The 15,449-nt window shown below is 46.5% G+C and overlaps 1 protein-coding gene across 3 annotated transcripts in view; it reads left to right on the top strand.

Moving 5' to 3' along the window:
• Positions 1 to 296: 296 nt before the first annotated feature.
• CA12 (carbonic anhydrase 12) overlaps positions 297 to 15,449 on the top strand; it is an 83,944-nt gene continuing 68,791 nt past the window's right edge. For 2 of the 3 annotated variants that reach the window (XM_063926535.1, XM_063926533.1), the window contains exons 1-2: positions 333 to 568; positions 942 to 962. In XM_063926535.1, the coding sequence (XP_063782605.1) occupies positions 511 to 568; positions 942 to 962 (79 nt within the window). In that variant the 5' untranslated portion in view covers positions 333 to 510. The other variant, XM_063926534.1, reaches the window with a different exon arrangement.

The raw sequence follows: 15,449 nt of genomic DNA, 5'->3' as shown, positions 1-15,449 counted from the left end.
GCACAGAAATCTAACTGAGGCTTGGAGGAGGGTCATAGGGGGAGGAGCCAGTGCACACCAGATAGTCCTAAAGCTTTTTTTAGATGTGCCCAGTCTCCTGCGGAGCCGTCTATTCCCCATGGTCCTTACGGAGTCCCCAGCATCCACTAGGACGTCAGAGAAATAGGTATTAGTGGACTTCTAAGATTTTATATAGAGCTGCATATCAGCAATGTGATCTGTGTGCTGGTATTTTCCCCCTCATTCTATCTATCTCAGGCTGTTCATTAACATTCAGCAGCTCCTATCTCAGGTGTGATCATTCTGCAGGGATGGATAGCAGGTAGGGAGGAGGGGTCAGAGACTCTGCCAGGTAACCGGCTAAGATGTGTTATTGGTGACGGAAGGGTTTGGGCTGAGCCTGACAGAGCAGTCACTTGTATGTAACTAAGAGGTTATTGTGCAGGGGTAGTGTGTGAATGAGGAGAGAGTTGGAATCAGTGGTGCTATTCTTGTTACTGAAACTCACAGATGTACAGATTGCTCTTCTGCTTACTGACCTTGCCTACAATACAGGCAGCCTCTGATGGTAAGATATTACCCCATTTATTACCATGAATGTATGTTAAAGTTTCCTTTTAATACTTTATCAGTGCAGGTAGAGTTTTTATGTTCTTCATCTTTCCTTTCCCTGGCTTTATACCAACCATCACTTTCAAGCATTTGTAAGACTCCAGGTATTTCAAAGACTGTTCTCTTTATTTATTCACCAGAAATGTATTTTACTTGTATCATGATATGACTTCCCTTTTTTATTTTTAATTACTTATCTAGTTTAAAGACATTGAACTTGTAGGAAGGATCACAGTATATGACAAATTGATAATTAGCTGAAGTTATAAAATGTGCTGGATGGTTTAAGAAGTAATATATATTTTTTTATTTTTTCTCTCTCTTTGCAGGACACAGTTGGGCATATTCTGGTAAGGGCTGGCACTGTGCCACGCAATGCATGTGTTGAAAAGTGTGTGTATACAGTATATGTGTGTGTATTATAGTATGTGTACATGAAGATGTGGGCACTTTATAATAATATAAATGAGCCCAGTGCAAATTAGACACCAGCCTTATACCAGATTCTTGGACAACGGTGAGGCGACTTTGATTACTTTAATGGGAGCCATACATCTAAGGGGCAAATCCCCGATGCTGATTAACAGACTCCGATCACTGATTTCTTGGTGGATTGGCAAATCTAGCATGTTAAAAATCCAATCAAGATTGTTCAACGCGTTGTCTGGGTGGGGTGCCTGTTGTATGTGCCCCTTTACTCTCATGCCTAATCAGACCCTTATTTACATGTCTGTTTCTGGCTAGTACAAAATAATCTAATTGAAGATTAATGTCATTATATTTAGTGCACATGGGATGTGTTCGGCACATTTGGAATGCAACCTGATGGTGTATGATGTTCCTTATGCAAATTGAAAGACCAGAAAACTGAATTTTAAATACTTTTTAATTGAAATGCATTTGTACTATAAATACAGTGGCAACATTTTATTATGTGGGCATTTAATATAGCCTTAAAATGTCTCCACCATACAAGCATTTTTAAATGCCAATGAACAATGTAATTTATATTGTCCCTTTTTAATATAATTAATAATATTGCACTTACTAAAATTAAACAATGTTTCCACTAATATATTACTACAATAATATTTCTTACATAAGAGTATTATAAATAACAAATATCTGCCTCCTTGTCTGATACATAATAATTGCCCTCCATATAAGTGAAAAATGTTGGGGTGGGAGAGACCTGTTTTAATACCCTACAATATTATTAAGATTTGTAAACCTAAAAAAAGGTTATTTATGAACTCTGAAGGTGCAGCTCAAATAGGTTTTTTTGTTCTTTGTGGGCTAGAACTCTGATTATGTGCACAGCATCATGGGAGATTTTCAGTAATATAGATGTTTCTGGCTAGGTAGGAATTCAGTGCACAAACACCAATAATTCTGCAGGGAATGTGGAAAATGGAAATAAGGGTTGTTGTGGTCTTTTTTATTTTTTTTAAGCAAGATAAAGAAGTGGATAGGGGCAGTTATAAGGGCATTCACTGCTTTACAATCCAGAATGCAGTAACTCTATTTTCTTCCCCACAATATGACTTGAATTTATTGCTACTGTACACTGGTTCTCATAACTATATATAATTATTATTTAAATGTTTACCAATTTTATTGAAAGAATGAGAGGCAGTACATGTACATAAATGAGCTGTGCTGAGGCCCATAAATGAAATAAGCACAGCTGTTAGCATGTAAAACAAATAAAATGTCACACATAATGAGGGAGATTCAAATATATGAAAAGTCGGCTGGGTGTCTGTTTTTTCCTATCTATTAGATAGGAAAAAAATAAACTCGCAACTGACTTTTCAAACATTTGAATCTCCCCCACTGTATGTATCATATGTATTAACAGTTAATTAGTCGTATGCCCACAATAAGCGAGTCTGTCAAATTTTTTTTTGAGTAAAATATAGTCCCAAAGAAAAATCTCATACCTATACTTCTAATAGGGTACACTTTGCAAGTTTTAAGCACCCAACAGTCCCCTCAGTCTAAGGATTCCAATGACGAATTGATACTGCATCATGCTAAGGTGCTTCAGAAATAAGGGTTCATTAAACTTTGTGGCAAGAATTCTCTATGGGAAGAAATCCATTTTTTTTTTTTAATTCCCCATGGCTGCCACTAGATGGCACCCAATGGAGCAATTCAATTGTTCAATTTGGGAGTGAATAGCCGCTGGAGGACACATTTCAGCTTGCAGCCCCCTGAGGTGGTGAGCTGAAATGTGTGAGAAGTTGGCTGTTTGGATGCCCAAACAGCACTTTTTACATTGCACATGTCACATCTGATTCAACTGCAGAGCAACATGGTTTTTACACAGATGCTTGCGTTTTTGCTTTACTTACAAACATGAATCAGGCCCTTTGAGAAAATAGATAAATATGGGTGTCATCTGCATAGAGGTAATTACTGCGAGCTTAAGGAGTATATGTGTTTTACAAGAAAAGTGGTGTACATATACAGAGTGCTTAGCCTGAGCCTTGTGTTACTCTGTTGGTAGAGGATGTGGATTTAAAGAAAGGAACACGGCAAAATTTGAGAAGTACAAACCTAAGACTGGTGTCCTTAAGATCTAGAAATGACAGCTTTGTGTGAGAAATGAGTGGCTGACAGTGCTATGCAGCAGAATAAAAGCGAGTAGTGGCCATTACATGTAGCAGTGACCAAAGCATTAGACCATGAAAGCAATGCTTATTGCAGTGGGTTACTGCGCTTGACTTAATGTCCGTACACACTGGCCGATATATCAGTCGTTCTCTTGATGGCTAATATATTGCGGGTCCGTCGGCCAGTGTGTACGGCCGATATGTCTGTGAACTCCGTCGTTCACAGACGTATCGCGTCGGCCCCGCAGCACAGCCGATGGCCAATATATCTACCGATATATTGGCGCGTCACTGTGTGTGTACGGGGCGGTCAGCCGACCGCCTGTACACATGCTGCGGCGGCCGGCGGTGATTGACAGCTGAACTGGGCGGGCGTGTGTACACGCCCGCCCAGTTCATGACGTCAGTCCCCGACGGATCGGCCAGTGTGTATGCTCAACACACTGGCCGATCCGTCCATAGATATATCTGCCGATCAATTGATCGGCAGATATATCCATCAGTGTGTACCCACCTTTAATGAATCTCCTTCTGTGAGTTGCTGAAATAATTCCCATAATGGTTGCTATAGTTCTGGCAGGTGGTATATAGGGTAACTTGCCAGTCTTTTAGCATAGTTTACCACAGTTCTAACCAGCAACCTCCACAACTGTGTGCTGAAATGTAGTTTTAGGGAAGAAAAACAAACAAACTATTATTTGGTATTGTGCAATGTAGCAAATGTGCATTTAATAGTCTATGGGGTATATGCAATTGCCGACGAATCGCAGCAATTTTTCGCCCGTTTTTTAATTCGACGCAATTCGACCGTTGAATTCCGGCAAGTGGGTGCCGGAATTCAACATATTCAATAAAAAACGGATTCGACAGTCCCGCTGTAGAAAAACGGCCGATTTGACGGATTTTGATTAGATTTTTAAAAAACGGGAAAAACTGGTAAAAAAACAAAAAAAAAATTGCGTGGGGTCCCCCCTCCAAAGCATAAGCAGCCTCGGGCTCTTCGAGCCGGTCCTGGTTCTAAAAATCCGGGGGAAAAACTGACAGGGGATCCCCCGTATTTTTAAAACCAGCACCGGGCTCTGCACCTGGTGCAAAAAATACGGGGGACAAAAAGCGTAGGGGTCCCCCGTATTTTTTACACCAGCATCGGGCTCCACTAGCTGGGTAGATAATGCCACAGCCGGGGGTCACTTTTATACAGCGCGCTGCGGCCGTGGCATTAAATACGCAACTAGTCACCCCTGGCCGGGGTACCCTGGAGGAGTGGGGACCCCTTCAATCAAGGGGTCCCCCCCTTCCAGCCACCCAAGGGCCAGGGGTGAAGCCCGAGGCTGCCCCCCCCCCCCCCCCCCATCCAAGGGCTGCGGATGGGGGGCTGATAGCCTTTTGAAAAAATTAAAGAATATTGTTTTTTCCAGTAGTACTAAAAGTCCCAGCAAGCCTCCCCCACAAGCTGGTACTTGGAGAACCACAAGTACCAGCATGCGGGAGAAAAATGGGCCCGCTGGTACCTGTAGTTCTACTGGAAAAAAAATACCCAAATAAAAACAGGAGACACACACCGTGAAAGTAAAACTTTATTTCACACCTGCCGACACACACATACTTACCTATGTTGACCCGCCGACTGGCACGTCTCCAATGTCTCCGACGATCCGGGGTACCTGTGAATAAAATTATACTCGCCTGATCCAGTGTCCAGATTATAATCCACGTACTTGGCAAAAAAAACAAAAAGAACACCCGGACCAGGCGGACTGAAAGGGGTCCCATGTTTACACATGGGACCCCTTTCTCCGAATGCAGAGACCCCCGTGACTCCTGTCACAGAAAGGTCTCTTCAGCCAATCTGGAAGCGCCACTTCGTGGCACTCACCTGATTGGCTCTGCGCGTCTAAGCTCAGACGCGCATTGCACAGCTCCCTCCAGTACTTTCAATGGTGGGAACTTTGCGGTCAGCGGTGAGGTCACCCGTGGTCAGCCGCTGACCGCGGGTAACCCCACCGCTGACCGCAAAGTTCCCACCATTGAAACTAATGGAGGGAGCTGTGCGATGCGCTGTCTGCCAGCTCAGACGCGCATACAGCAATCAGGAGAGTGCCACGAAGTGGCGCTTCCTGATTGGCTGAAGGGACCCTCTGTGACAGCAGTCACGGGGGGGTCTCTGCATTCGGGGAAAGGGGTCCCATGTGTAAACATGGGACCCCTTTCAGTCCGCCTGGTCCGAGTGTTCGTTTTTTTTTTTTTTTTTTTTGCCAAGTACGTGGATTATAATAAAAGACCACAGGACACTGGATCAGGTGAGTATAATTTTATTTTCAGGTACACCGTGGATTCTACTTGGACAAGTGGACAGAGGTCGGCGTGTGAACATAGGTAAGTATGTGTGTGTCGACATGTGTGAAATAAAGTTTTACTCTCACGGTGTGCGTGTCCTGTTTTTATTTGGGTGTTTTTTTCCAGTAGGACTACTGGTACCAGCTGGCCCGTTTTTCTCCCGCATGCTGGTACTTGTGGTTCTCCAAGTACCAGCTTGCGGGGGGGGCTTGCTGGGACTTGTAGTACTACTGGAAAAAACAATATTCTTTCATTTTTTCAAAAGGCTATCAGCCCCCCATCCGCAGCCCTTGGATGGGGGGACAGCCTCAGGCTTCACCCCTGGCCCTTGGGTAGCTGGAGGGGGGACCCCTTGATTGAAGGGGTCCCCACTCCTCCAGGGTACCCCGGCCAGGGGTGACTAGTTGCGTATTTAATGCCATGGCCGCAGGGCTCTGTATAAAAGTGACCCCCGGCTGTGGCATTATCTACCCAGCTATTGGAGCCAGATGCTGGTGTTAAAAATACGGGGGACCCCTACGCTTTTTGTCCCCCGTATTTTTTGCACCAGGCGCAGAGCCCGGTGCTGGTTTTAAAAATACGGGGTATCCCATGTCAGTTTTCCCCCCGGATTTTTAGAACCAGGACCGGCTCCAAGAGCCCGGGGCTGGATATGCTTAGGAGGGGGGACCGCACGCATTTTTTTTTTCTGATTTTTACCATTCCATTAAAAAATAAAATAAATAAAATAAAATAAATAAAATAATATTTTTTAAAATATATAAATAATACTTGTGCCTCCAAAATAGACAAACCAAGTACCTAATCCCTTCTAATATAAATAGATATGCTATTACCAATTAAAAAAAACACAAAAAAAAAACATGTTTTTAAAAAAATTTATTAGATTCCGCCAGCAAAGTGTGGCGGATTGAAAATGACGAATTTACTGTCTAAAAGCACTGTTGTCGAATTTACAATCTTCAATTGAATATACTTTTGTCGAATTGCCGCATTTGTATCATTGCAGAAATGTCGAATTTGACATGTCGAATTTCAAAAAGTCGAATTTTGAAAGTCCATTTTTTTGACGAAAAGTACTGAATTGCATTGTCGGAAAAAAAATTTTGGGGGCGAAAATGTCCCATTTTTGACATTTTTCGGGAATTCGACCGCAATTGAATATACCCCTATATCTGTTTCCCAAATGTTGTCCTCAAGGCACCTAATGGTCCAGTTTTTAAAGAATTCCATTGCTCAGCAAAGATGGTTAAATCAAATTGACTGAGGTACTTAGTAAGTCACCAACCATTAGGGTGCCTGGTCTATATATGGACATGTACAAAATATTGAGATAGAAACTTGTTAAAGTGCTTTTCATATACAAAGCTACATTGTGGCATGAAGCTTTTGTAGATCAATATGTGCTCCCCATGGTAGTGCAGTGCATGTTTGTGATATACTAAATGTACAAGGATGTCTCCATGTACCTACATTGCACACCTCCCAATCATCCCACTTGTCACCACGTATGTAGATGTCTGTGTCACACACACACACACACACACACACACACACACACACACACACACACACACACACACACACACACTCTGAAGATCGACAGGGTCAGGAGGTCGACATGAGTTTTAACCAAAAAAAATGTTTTCCTCTTTACTTTTTCATACTTTACCATTCCAATCGTAGTCCACGTGGATCGTTATCTGCCCGAAGCATGGTGAGCGGACACGGTGCACTAATTGGGGTTCCTGGTCACTCTACGAAGAAAACGACACCAAAAAACATACTCGTGTTGACCTTTTGACCTGTCGACCTAGTGACTGTCGACCTATAGTGGTCGACCTAGACACTGTCGATCTAATGATCCACACACATATACATACACACATATATATATATATATATATATATATATATATATACACATATATATATATATATATATATATATATATATATATATATATATATATATATATATATATATATATTACACATAGTGTCGTAATCTGGCACTCTGGGTGATGAATGCATATGCCGGGGTGCCTTCCTAGTAGTGATACATCAAACAATCATTCCCCACCTATGACTAGGTGATATCCGGAATAAAGCAGAGGCGGCACTCCGCGGTCAGGTTGCTGGACAAACTCAGCCTTTCTTTCTTTCTTTTTTTTTTTTATGCCGCTTTAAAAGAAACAATAGTCCGTAGAGGATGCTGGGCGCCCGTTATCTGGCTCAGTACAACTTTGTTTAGTTATGTACTGCATTGTTACTTGGTAAGTAATGTTTCAGCGGTTGCTGAGTTTTTCAAGCTAGTTAGCTTGATGTGCCTTGTATGTGTGAGCTGGTATTAATCTTGCCACTATCTGTGTTAAATCCTTCTCTCGAAGATGTCCGTCTCCTCGGGCACAGTTTCTAAACTGAGTCTGGTAGGAGGGGCATAGAAGGAGGAGCCAGCCCACACTCTCAAACTCTTTAAGTGCTAATGGCTCCTGGTGGACCTGTCTATAACCCCATGGTACTAATGTGGACCCCAGCATCCTCTACGGACTACGAGAAAAGGATTTACCGGTAGGTAACCAAAATCCTATTTTCTCTTAGGTCCTAGAGGATGTTGGGGTCCACATTAGTACCATGGGGATGTACTAAAGCTCCCAGAACAGGAGGGAGAGCGCGGAGGCTCCTGCAGAACTGATTGACTGAACTTCAGATCATCAGAGGCCAAAGTATCGAACTTGTAGAACTTAGCAAACGTGTTCGCCCCAGACCAAGTTGCCGCTCAGCAAAGTTGTAACGTCGAGACACCCTGGGCAGCCGCCCAGGAAGACCCCACCTTACGAGTAGAGTGGGCCTTAACAGATTTTGGACACTGCAATCTTGACGTAGAATAAGCATGCTGGATAGTGAACCTAATCCAGTGAGATATAGTCTGCTTTGAAGCAGGACACCCAATTTTTTCGGGATCATACAGGACAAACAAAGAGTTCCGATTTCCTGTGATGAGCAGTCCTCTTTACATAGATTTTCAAAGCCCTCACAACATCCAAGGACAATAGGTTGGTTGATATGAAATGCCGACACAACCTTTGGAAGAAACTGCTGACATGTCCGGAGCTCAGCTCTATCTTCGTGGAATATCAAGTAAGGGCTTTTACAGGACAAAGTCCCCAATTCTGACACAGGTCTAGCAGAAGCTAAGGCAAACAACGTGACAGCCTTCCATGTAAGAAATTTGACCTCCGCCTCCTGTAGAGGCTCAAACCAGTCCGACTGGAGAAACTGCAACACCACGTTAAGATACCAAGGTGCCGTAGGCGGTACAAAGGGAGGTTGGATGTGCAGAACTCCCTTCAAAAAGGTCTGAACCTCAGGGAGGGCAGCCAATTGTTTCTGGAAGAAAATGGACAGGGCCGAAATCTGGACCTTCACAGATCCCAACCTCAGGCCCATTTCCACACCTGCTTGCAGGAAGAGGAGAAAACGTCCCAGTTGAAACTCAACCGCAGAAAACTTCTTGGACTCACACCAAGAGACATATTTCTTCCAAATACGATGGTAATGTTTAGACGTTACCCCTTTCCTAGCCTGTATCAGGGTAGGCATGACCTTTTTCGGGAATGCCCTTCCGAGCTAGTATCAGGCGTACAACTTCCATGCCGTCAAACGTAGCCGCAGTAAGTCTTGATAGGCAAATGGCCCCTGCTGCAGCAGGTCCTCCCGAAGAGGTAGAGGCCTCGGCTCTTCCTGCAAGAGATTCAGAAGGTCCGCGTACCAAGCCCACCTTGGCCAGTCTGGAGCAATGAGGATCGCTTGATCTCTTGTTCTCCGTACAAGCTTTATAACTCTTGGAATGAGTGGGAGCGGTGGAAACACGTACACAGACTGGAACACCCACGGAGACACCAGGGCGTCCACTGCCACTGCTTGTGGGTCCCTCGACCTGGAACAATAGCATCAAAGCTTCTTGTTGAGATGAGAGGCCATCATGTATATTTGGGGAAACCCCCAAAGGTCTGTTATTTCCTTGAACACCTCCGGATGGAGACCCAACTCCCCCGGATGGAGATCGTGTCTGCTTCCCAGTTGTCCACTCTCTGAATGAAGATTGCAGAGAGCGCCAACGCGTGTCTCTGTCCAGAGGATGATTCTTGTCACTTCTGACATCGCAGCTCTGCTCTTCATTCTGCCCTGTTGGTATATGTAAGCCACCATTCTTACATTGTCCGACTGTACTTGAATGGCCTGATTTCTTAGAAGATGGGCCGCCTGAAGAAGACCGTTGTAGACGGCTCTTAGTTCCAGGATGTTGATCGGCAGGCAGGCTTCCAGACTTGACCACCTTCCTTGGAAGGTTTCCCCTTGAGTGACTGCGCCCCAGCGGCTCACATCCATGGTTAGAAGGACCTAGTCCTGAATCCCAAACCTGCGGCCCTCCAGAAGGTGAGCTAATTGGAGCCACCAGAGGAGTGAAATCCTGGCCTTTGGCAACAGACAAATTCTCCGGTGCATGTGTAGATGAGATCCTGACCACTTGTCTCGGAGATCCAGTTGGAAGGCCCGAGCATGGAACCTTCTGTACTGGAGAGCCTCGTAGAGGCCACCATCTTCCCCAAAAGGCGAATGCATTGATGAACCAACACCCGGGCTGGCTTCAGGACATCCCGGACCATTGTTTGTATCACCAACGCCTTTTCCTGTGGAAGAAACACCCTCTGCACTTCCGTGTCGAGGATCATCCCCCAGAAAAGACAACCTCCGGGCTGGTTCCAAATGAGGTTTTGGAAGGTTCAGAATCCAACCGTGGACTCTGAGTAGGCGGGTTGTGAGTACAATGGACTGCAACAGCTCCTCCTTGAACGATGCCTTTATCAGTAGATCGTCCAGACACGGAATGATGTTTACCCCCTGTTTTCGGAGTAGAACCATCATCTCCGCCATCACCTTGGTGAACACCCTTGGTGCTGTAGAGAGGCCGAATAGCAGGGCCTGAAATTGGAAATGACAGTCCAGTAATGCAAAACGGAGATAAGCCTGATGCGGTAGCCAAATAGGAATGTGGAAGTACACATCCTTGATATCCAGGGATACTAGGAATTCCCCCTCTTCCAGACCTGATATCACCGCCCTGAGAGACTCCATTTTGAACTTGAACTCCTTCAGAAAAGGGTTCAGTGATTTTAGGTTCAGAATGGGCCTGGCCGAACCATCTGGTTTCGGTACCACGAAAAGGTTCGAATAGTAACCAGTGGCTTGCAAATGAGGAGGTACTGGCACAATGACCTGTGCCTCCACCAACTTCTGGACCGCTGCTTGTAGGACAGTCCTGTCCGCCAGCAGAACTGGCAAGCCTGATTTGAAAAATCGGTGAGGAGGGAGATTTTGAAATTCCAACCTGTATCCCTGGGACACAATATCTATCACCCAGGGATCCAGGCTGGACGATACCCAGACATGACTGAACTGTCTGAGCCTCGCTCCTACTGGCCTCACCTACAGGCCACACGGTCCACCGTCATTCGGAGGACTTCGGCGTACTGGAAGCAGGCTTAGTTTCCTGAGAGGGGCGTTCACTACTTGGATTCCGGTGCCCGGAGCTCTTTCACGAACGGATCCTATTACCGCACGCAGCGCAGTGGAAACCTGACTGGGGATAAAGCAACAGCAGGACCGAGTGCAAAACGGTCTGCACCCCGAGGGAAGCAGAGGCGGCTGTGAGTAACCTTTCAAAAGACGTGCTGCGGCTGGGACGTAGGGGTCGTAGCATACCGCTGTGCATCCACTCACTACACAGCGCTCTCCCCCTACTGCTATCTATTAAGGAGCCTTCCAGTGACTGATACATTTTTGCTGGATACAAATAATAAGAAGGTTGCCCTGTTTAAAGCCAATTTTATTATCAAGACAGCATGGTTACAATTGGACACAATTAATGCGTACTAGTGGAGATTGTACGGATCTATCTGTGTGAATAAACAATTACTAATTTGAGCTCAGGGCATGGGACTAAATAAAGAGTGCACTATATTGTTTTAATATCCGGATATTATCCTTGATTTTATTTGCTGTTTATATGTGGATTGTAATAAATGTGTGATTTAAACTGACCCTGTTCTTAGCGCTCCCTTGTTTAAATATATTTTGTGGTTCTTAGTTTCCTGGGAACCTGCCGCAGCAGGTTTTTTGTATTTAGCTCGACCTACCCTAAAGAAGGTATTGGACGGTTTGGCCTTTCTAGGCTTGTTAGACAGAAAGGACTGTGATGCTGATGAAGAGAAGGATTTCTTCGGAGCAGGTGCAGCTGAGGGAAGGAACGGAGACTTACCCGCTGTAGCCGTGGATATCCACGCATCCAAAGCTTCCCCAAAGAGAGCCTGACCTGTGTAGGGTAGGGACTCCACACTTTTCCTGGATTCCGCGTCGGCCGGCAACTGGCACAGCCACAGTCCCCGACGAGCTGAAACAGACATGGAAGCAGGGCCGGACTGGCCATCTGGCACTTCTGGCACATGCCAGAAGGGCCGATGGCCACTTGGGCCGGTCCAGCGGTCACTGAGACACGCTGCCGCTCAGTCCGGCGGCAGCATGTCTCAGCTGTCAGGAGAGAAGAGCAGAGCTCCCGCCAGCGCGCGGCTGTGTCTGGTGCTGCGGCGGCTTCGTTCAAACCAGCCGCCGGTTCGTGAGCCAATCAGAAGCCGCCGGTCCGCGAGCTCTGATTGGCTCATGAACCGGCGGCTGGTTTGAACGAAGCCGCCGCAGCACCAAACACAGCCCCGCTGGCGGGCGCTCTGCTCTCCTGATTCACCCCCGTCCCTCACAGCCCGGAGGAGCAGCAGCAGCGGTAAGTAGCTGCAGCACTGGCTGCTGTGGGGACAATTGTATATCTGGCACTGTGGGGGCAATTGGCTGGCACTGTGGGGCATTTGTATACCTGGCACTGTGGGGGCATTTGTATACCTGGCACTGTGGGGGCATTTGTATACCTGGCACTGTGGGGGCATTTGTATACCTGGCACTGTGGGGGCATTTGTTTACCTGGCACTGTGGGGGCAATTGTTTACCTGGCACTGTGGGGGCAATTGTTTACCTGGCACTGTGGGGGCAATTGTTTACCTGGCACTGTGGGGGCAATTGTTTACCTGGCACTGTGGGGGCAATTGTTTACCTGGCACTGTGGGGGCAATTGTTTACCTGGCACTGTGGGGGCAATTGTTTACCTGGCACTGTGTGGGCAATTGTTTACCTGGCACTGTGGGGGCAATTGTTTACCTGGCACTGTGGGGGCAATTGTATACCTGGCACTGTGGGGGCAATTGTGGATCTGGCACTGCACTATTGGGGGCATATAATGTAAATTTTGGCTCATACTGTGTGGTATAATGTGAAAGAGGCACCAGTACTAGATAGTATAAGGGGTCCTACTATTGTGGTGCATAATGCGTATAAGGGGTGTATGGTGTGATAAACTACACTGAAGGACACGCCCCCTTTTGAGTGGCCACACCCACGCCCCCTTTTGAGTGGCCACACCCCCTTTTCCGGAGCGCGGGATTTACAAACTTCACATTTACATACCCCCACTTAAAAATTTCCACTTCAACCACAGGTTGTATGTATTTTAATAGAAAATGATGTACGCTTGTATGTTGTTAGAATATTAATTATATTTGTAAGAGCATAGACTAATAAGTGGGAGGAGTCAGGAATAGTAAGGGGAGGAGTCACAAAGGTGGGCCTGTGTGCTTCAAAAATGCCAGGGCCTATTTTTAGTCCCAGTCCGGCCCTGCATGGAAGAGATCCCCGCACCCATGGAACCCAGGTCTTTCATGGATTCTACCATAAAACCTGCTGAATCGTGAATGTTACGCAAAAACAATTCAACATCACCCTTATCCATTGTATCCAAATCCTCAAGTAAGGTGCCTGACCATTTTACTATAGCTTTTGCAATCTATGCACTAGCAATAGTGGGATGTAATATGGCACCCGAAGCAGTGTACATTGATTTAAGTGTATTATCAATTTTTCGACCAGCGGGCTCCTTTAAGGCGGTAGATCCCGGAACAGGTAAAACCCACCTTTTTTGAGAGTCTGGACACAGATGCGTCAACAATTGGCGGGCTTTCCCATTTTTTCCTATCCTCCTCAGGGAAAGGAAATGCCACCTAGACCCTTTTAGGGATCTGGACATTTTTTCTCTGGGTTTTCCCATGCTTCCTCAAATATAGCATTTAATTCCTTTGACGCATGGAAGGTTAGCGAGGCTTTCTTATTTTCAGTGAAAAAAACCTCCCCAATCTGCTCAGGTGGTGTTTCATTAGTATTCAATACATCCTTGATAGCCTCACAACACACCCAGTACCGTCTGTGATATCAGAATCGGTATCAGTGTCATCTTGCATGACATGAACAAGCGCACGATTGTGGGGGTATATAGTGGAGCGTCCTGAGGTACCAGAATCGGGCCATACTGCCAAAGAGTTCTGTAATACCTGGTTTGCAGATTCATTACTTGCAACCCTATCTGAAATCTGAGAAATCCAAGATTTGATGGAGGAAAACTACTCTGGTTCCCTTGCTGGAATCTGTGCTAAACCAGTGCTATCCTGATAACATGGAATTGGGATCATCCTGGGAGGACATCCTCTGCAGCATATGACACAGTGTCCCTGGACATAGCTAAAGGAGACCACAAAATACCCCCCCCCCCCCCCGCCCACACACACACACACACACACACACAGAGACACACACACCCCCCCCCCCCCCCCCACAGCGCTTTTAACCAAAGGGAGACCCCTTGCCAGCGCTGACTGTACACCTTAATAGGATACACAGTTGTATTGCAGCCTCCCCCCCCTTCTACAACCCCCTGGCACCATGAGAGATATCTGGAGTTGCTGTGGAGGGACCTTCTTTCTCCTTATCAGCGTTGTGCAGGTGGGAAAATGGTGCTGAACGCTGCTGCGTCTGCTCTGAGGAGAAGCTCTGCCTCCAAAATGGCGCTGTCTTCCCGCTCTTCATCTGATTATACTGGCCGGAGGATTGATGCTGGCTGAGGTCCTGGGACCCCGACAGGCTTTGTGACTAGTTGTAGGGTGTAAGCGCAGGCCCTACCGCTGAGCCATCCCGGAGCGCAGTTAATACTGCGCTCCTATCCTGCTGCCGCCCATCTTCAGCCCGTCCCCCGCTACCAAGAGGAGTCGGTGTCTTACTTGCCACAATCTTCAGCTCTGTAAGGGGTGGCAGCATGCTGGCTGGGTGTGAGCGATCCACCTGTGGCAGGGACGCGTTCTAACCCCTCAGGACTCAGTGTCCTGTCAGCAGAGTAAGTGGCTCAGACCCCGCAGGGTGGACATCTCTCTCTCTCTCTCTCGCTCTCTCTCTCTCTCTCTCGATCTCTCTCTCTCTCGTCTGTCCTCTCTCTCGACTCTCTCGTCTCTCATCTCTCTCTCTCTCTCTCTCTCTCTCTCGTCTCTCCTCTCTCTCCTCTCTCCTCTCACCCTCTCTCTCTCTCTCTCCTCCTCTCTCCTCTCTCCTCTCTCTCCTCTCTCCTCTCTCCTCTCGTCCTCTCTCCTCTCCTCCCTCTCTCCTCTCTCCTCTCTCCTCTCTCTCTCCTCTCTCCTCTCTCCTCTCTCCCTCCTCTCTCCTCTCTCTCTCTCCTCTCTCTCCTCTCTCCTCTCTCCTCTCGTCCTCTCTCCTCTCTCCTCTCTCTCTCTCTCTCGCTCTCCTCTCTCCTCTCTCCTCTCTCCTCTCTCTCTCTTCCTCTCGTCCTGCTCCTCTCTCCTCTCTCCTCTCTCCTCTCTCCTCTCTCCATCCTTCCCCTTTCCTTAGTCCCATGCTGCATGTAGGCTGTTGCCAGCAGCCTCCCTGTAAAATTAAAAA

The sequence above is a fragment of the Pseudophryne corroboree genome, chromosome 6, assembly GCF_028390025.1.
Source record: "Pseudophryne corroboree isolate aPseCor3 chromosome 6, aPseCor3.hap2, whole genome shotgun sequence".
Taxonomy (NCBI): Eukaryota; Metazoa; Chordata; class Amphibia; order Anura; family Myobatrachidae; genus Pseudophryne; species Pseudophryne corroboree.
The sequence above is the reverse complement of the archived record's forward strand: the minus strand, read 5'-3'. Positions and strand labels throughout refer to the sequence as shown.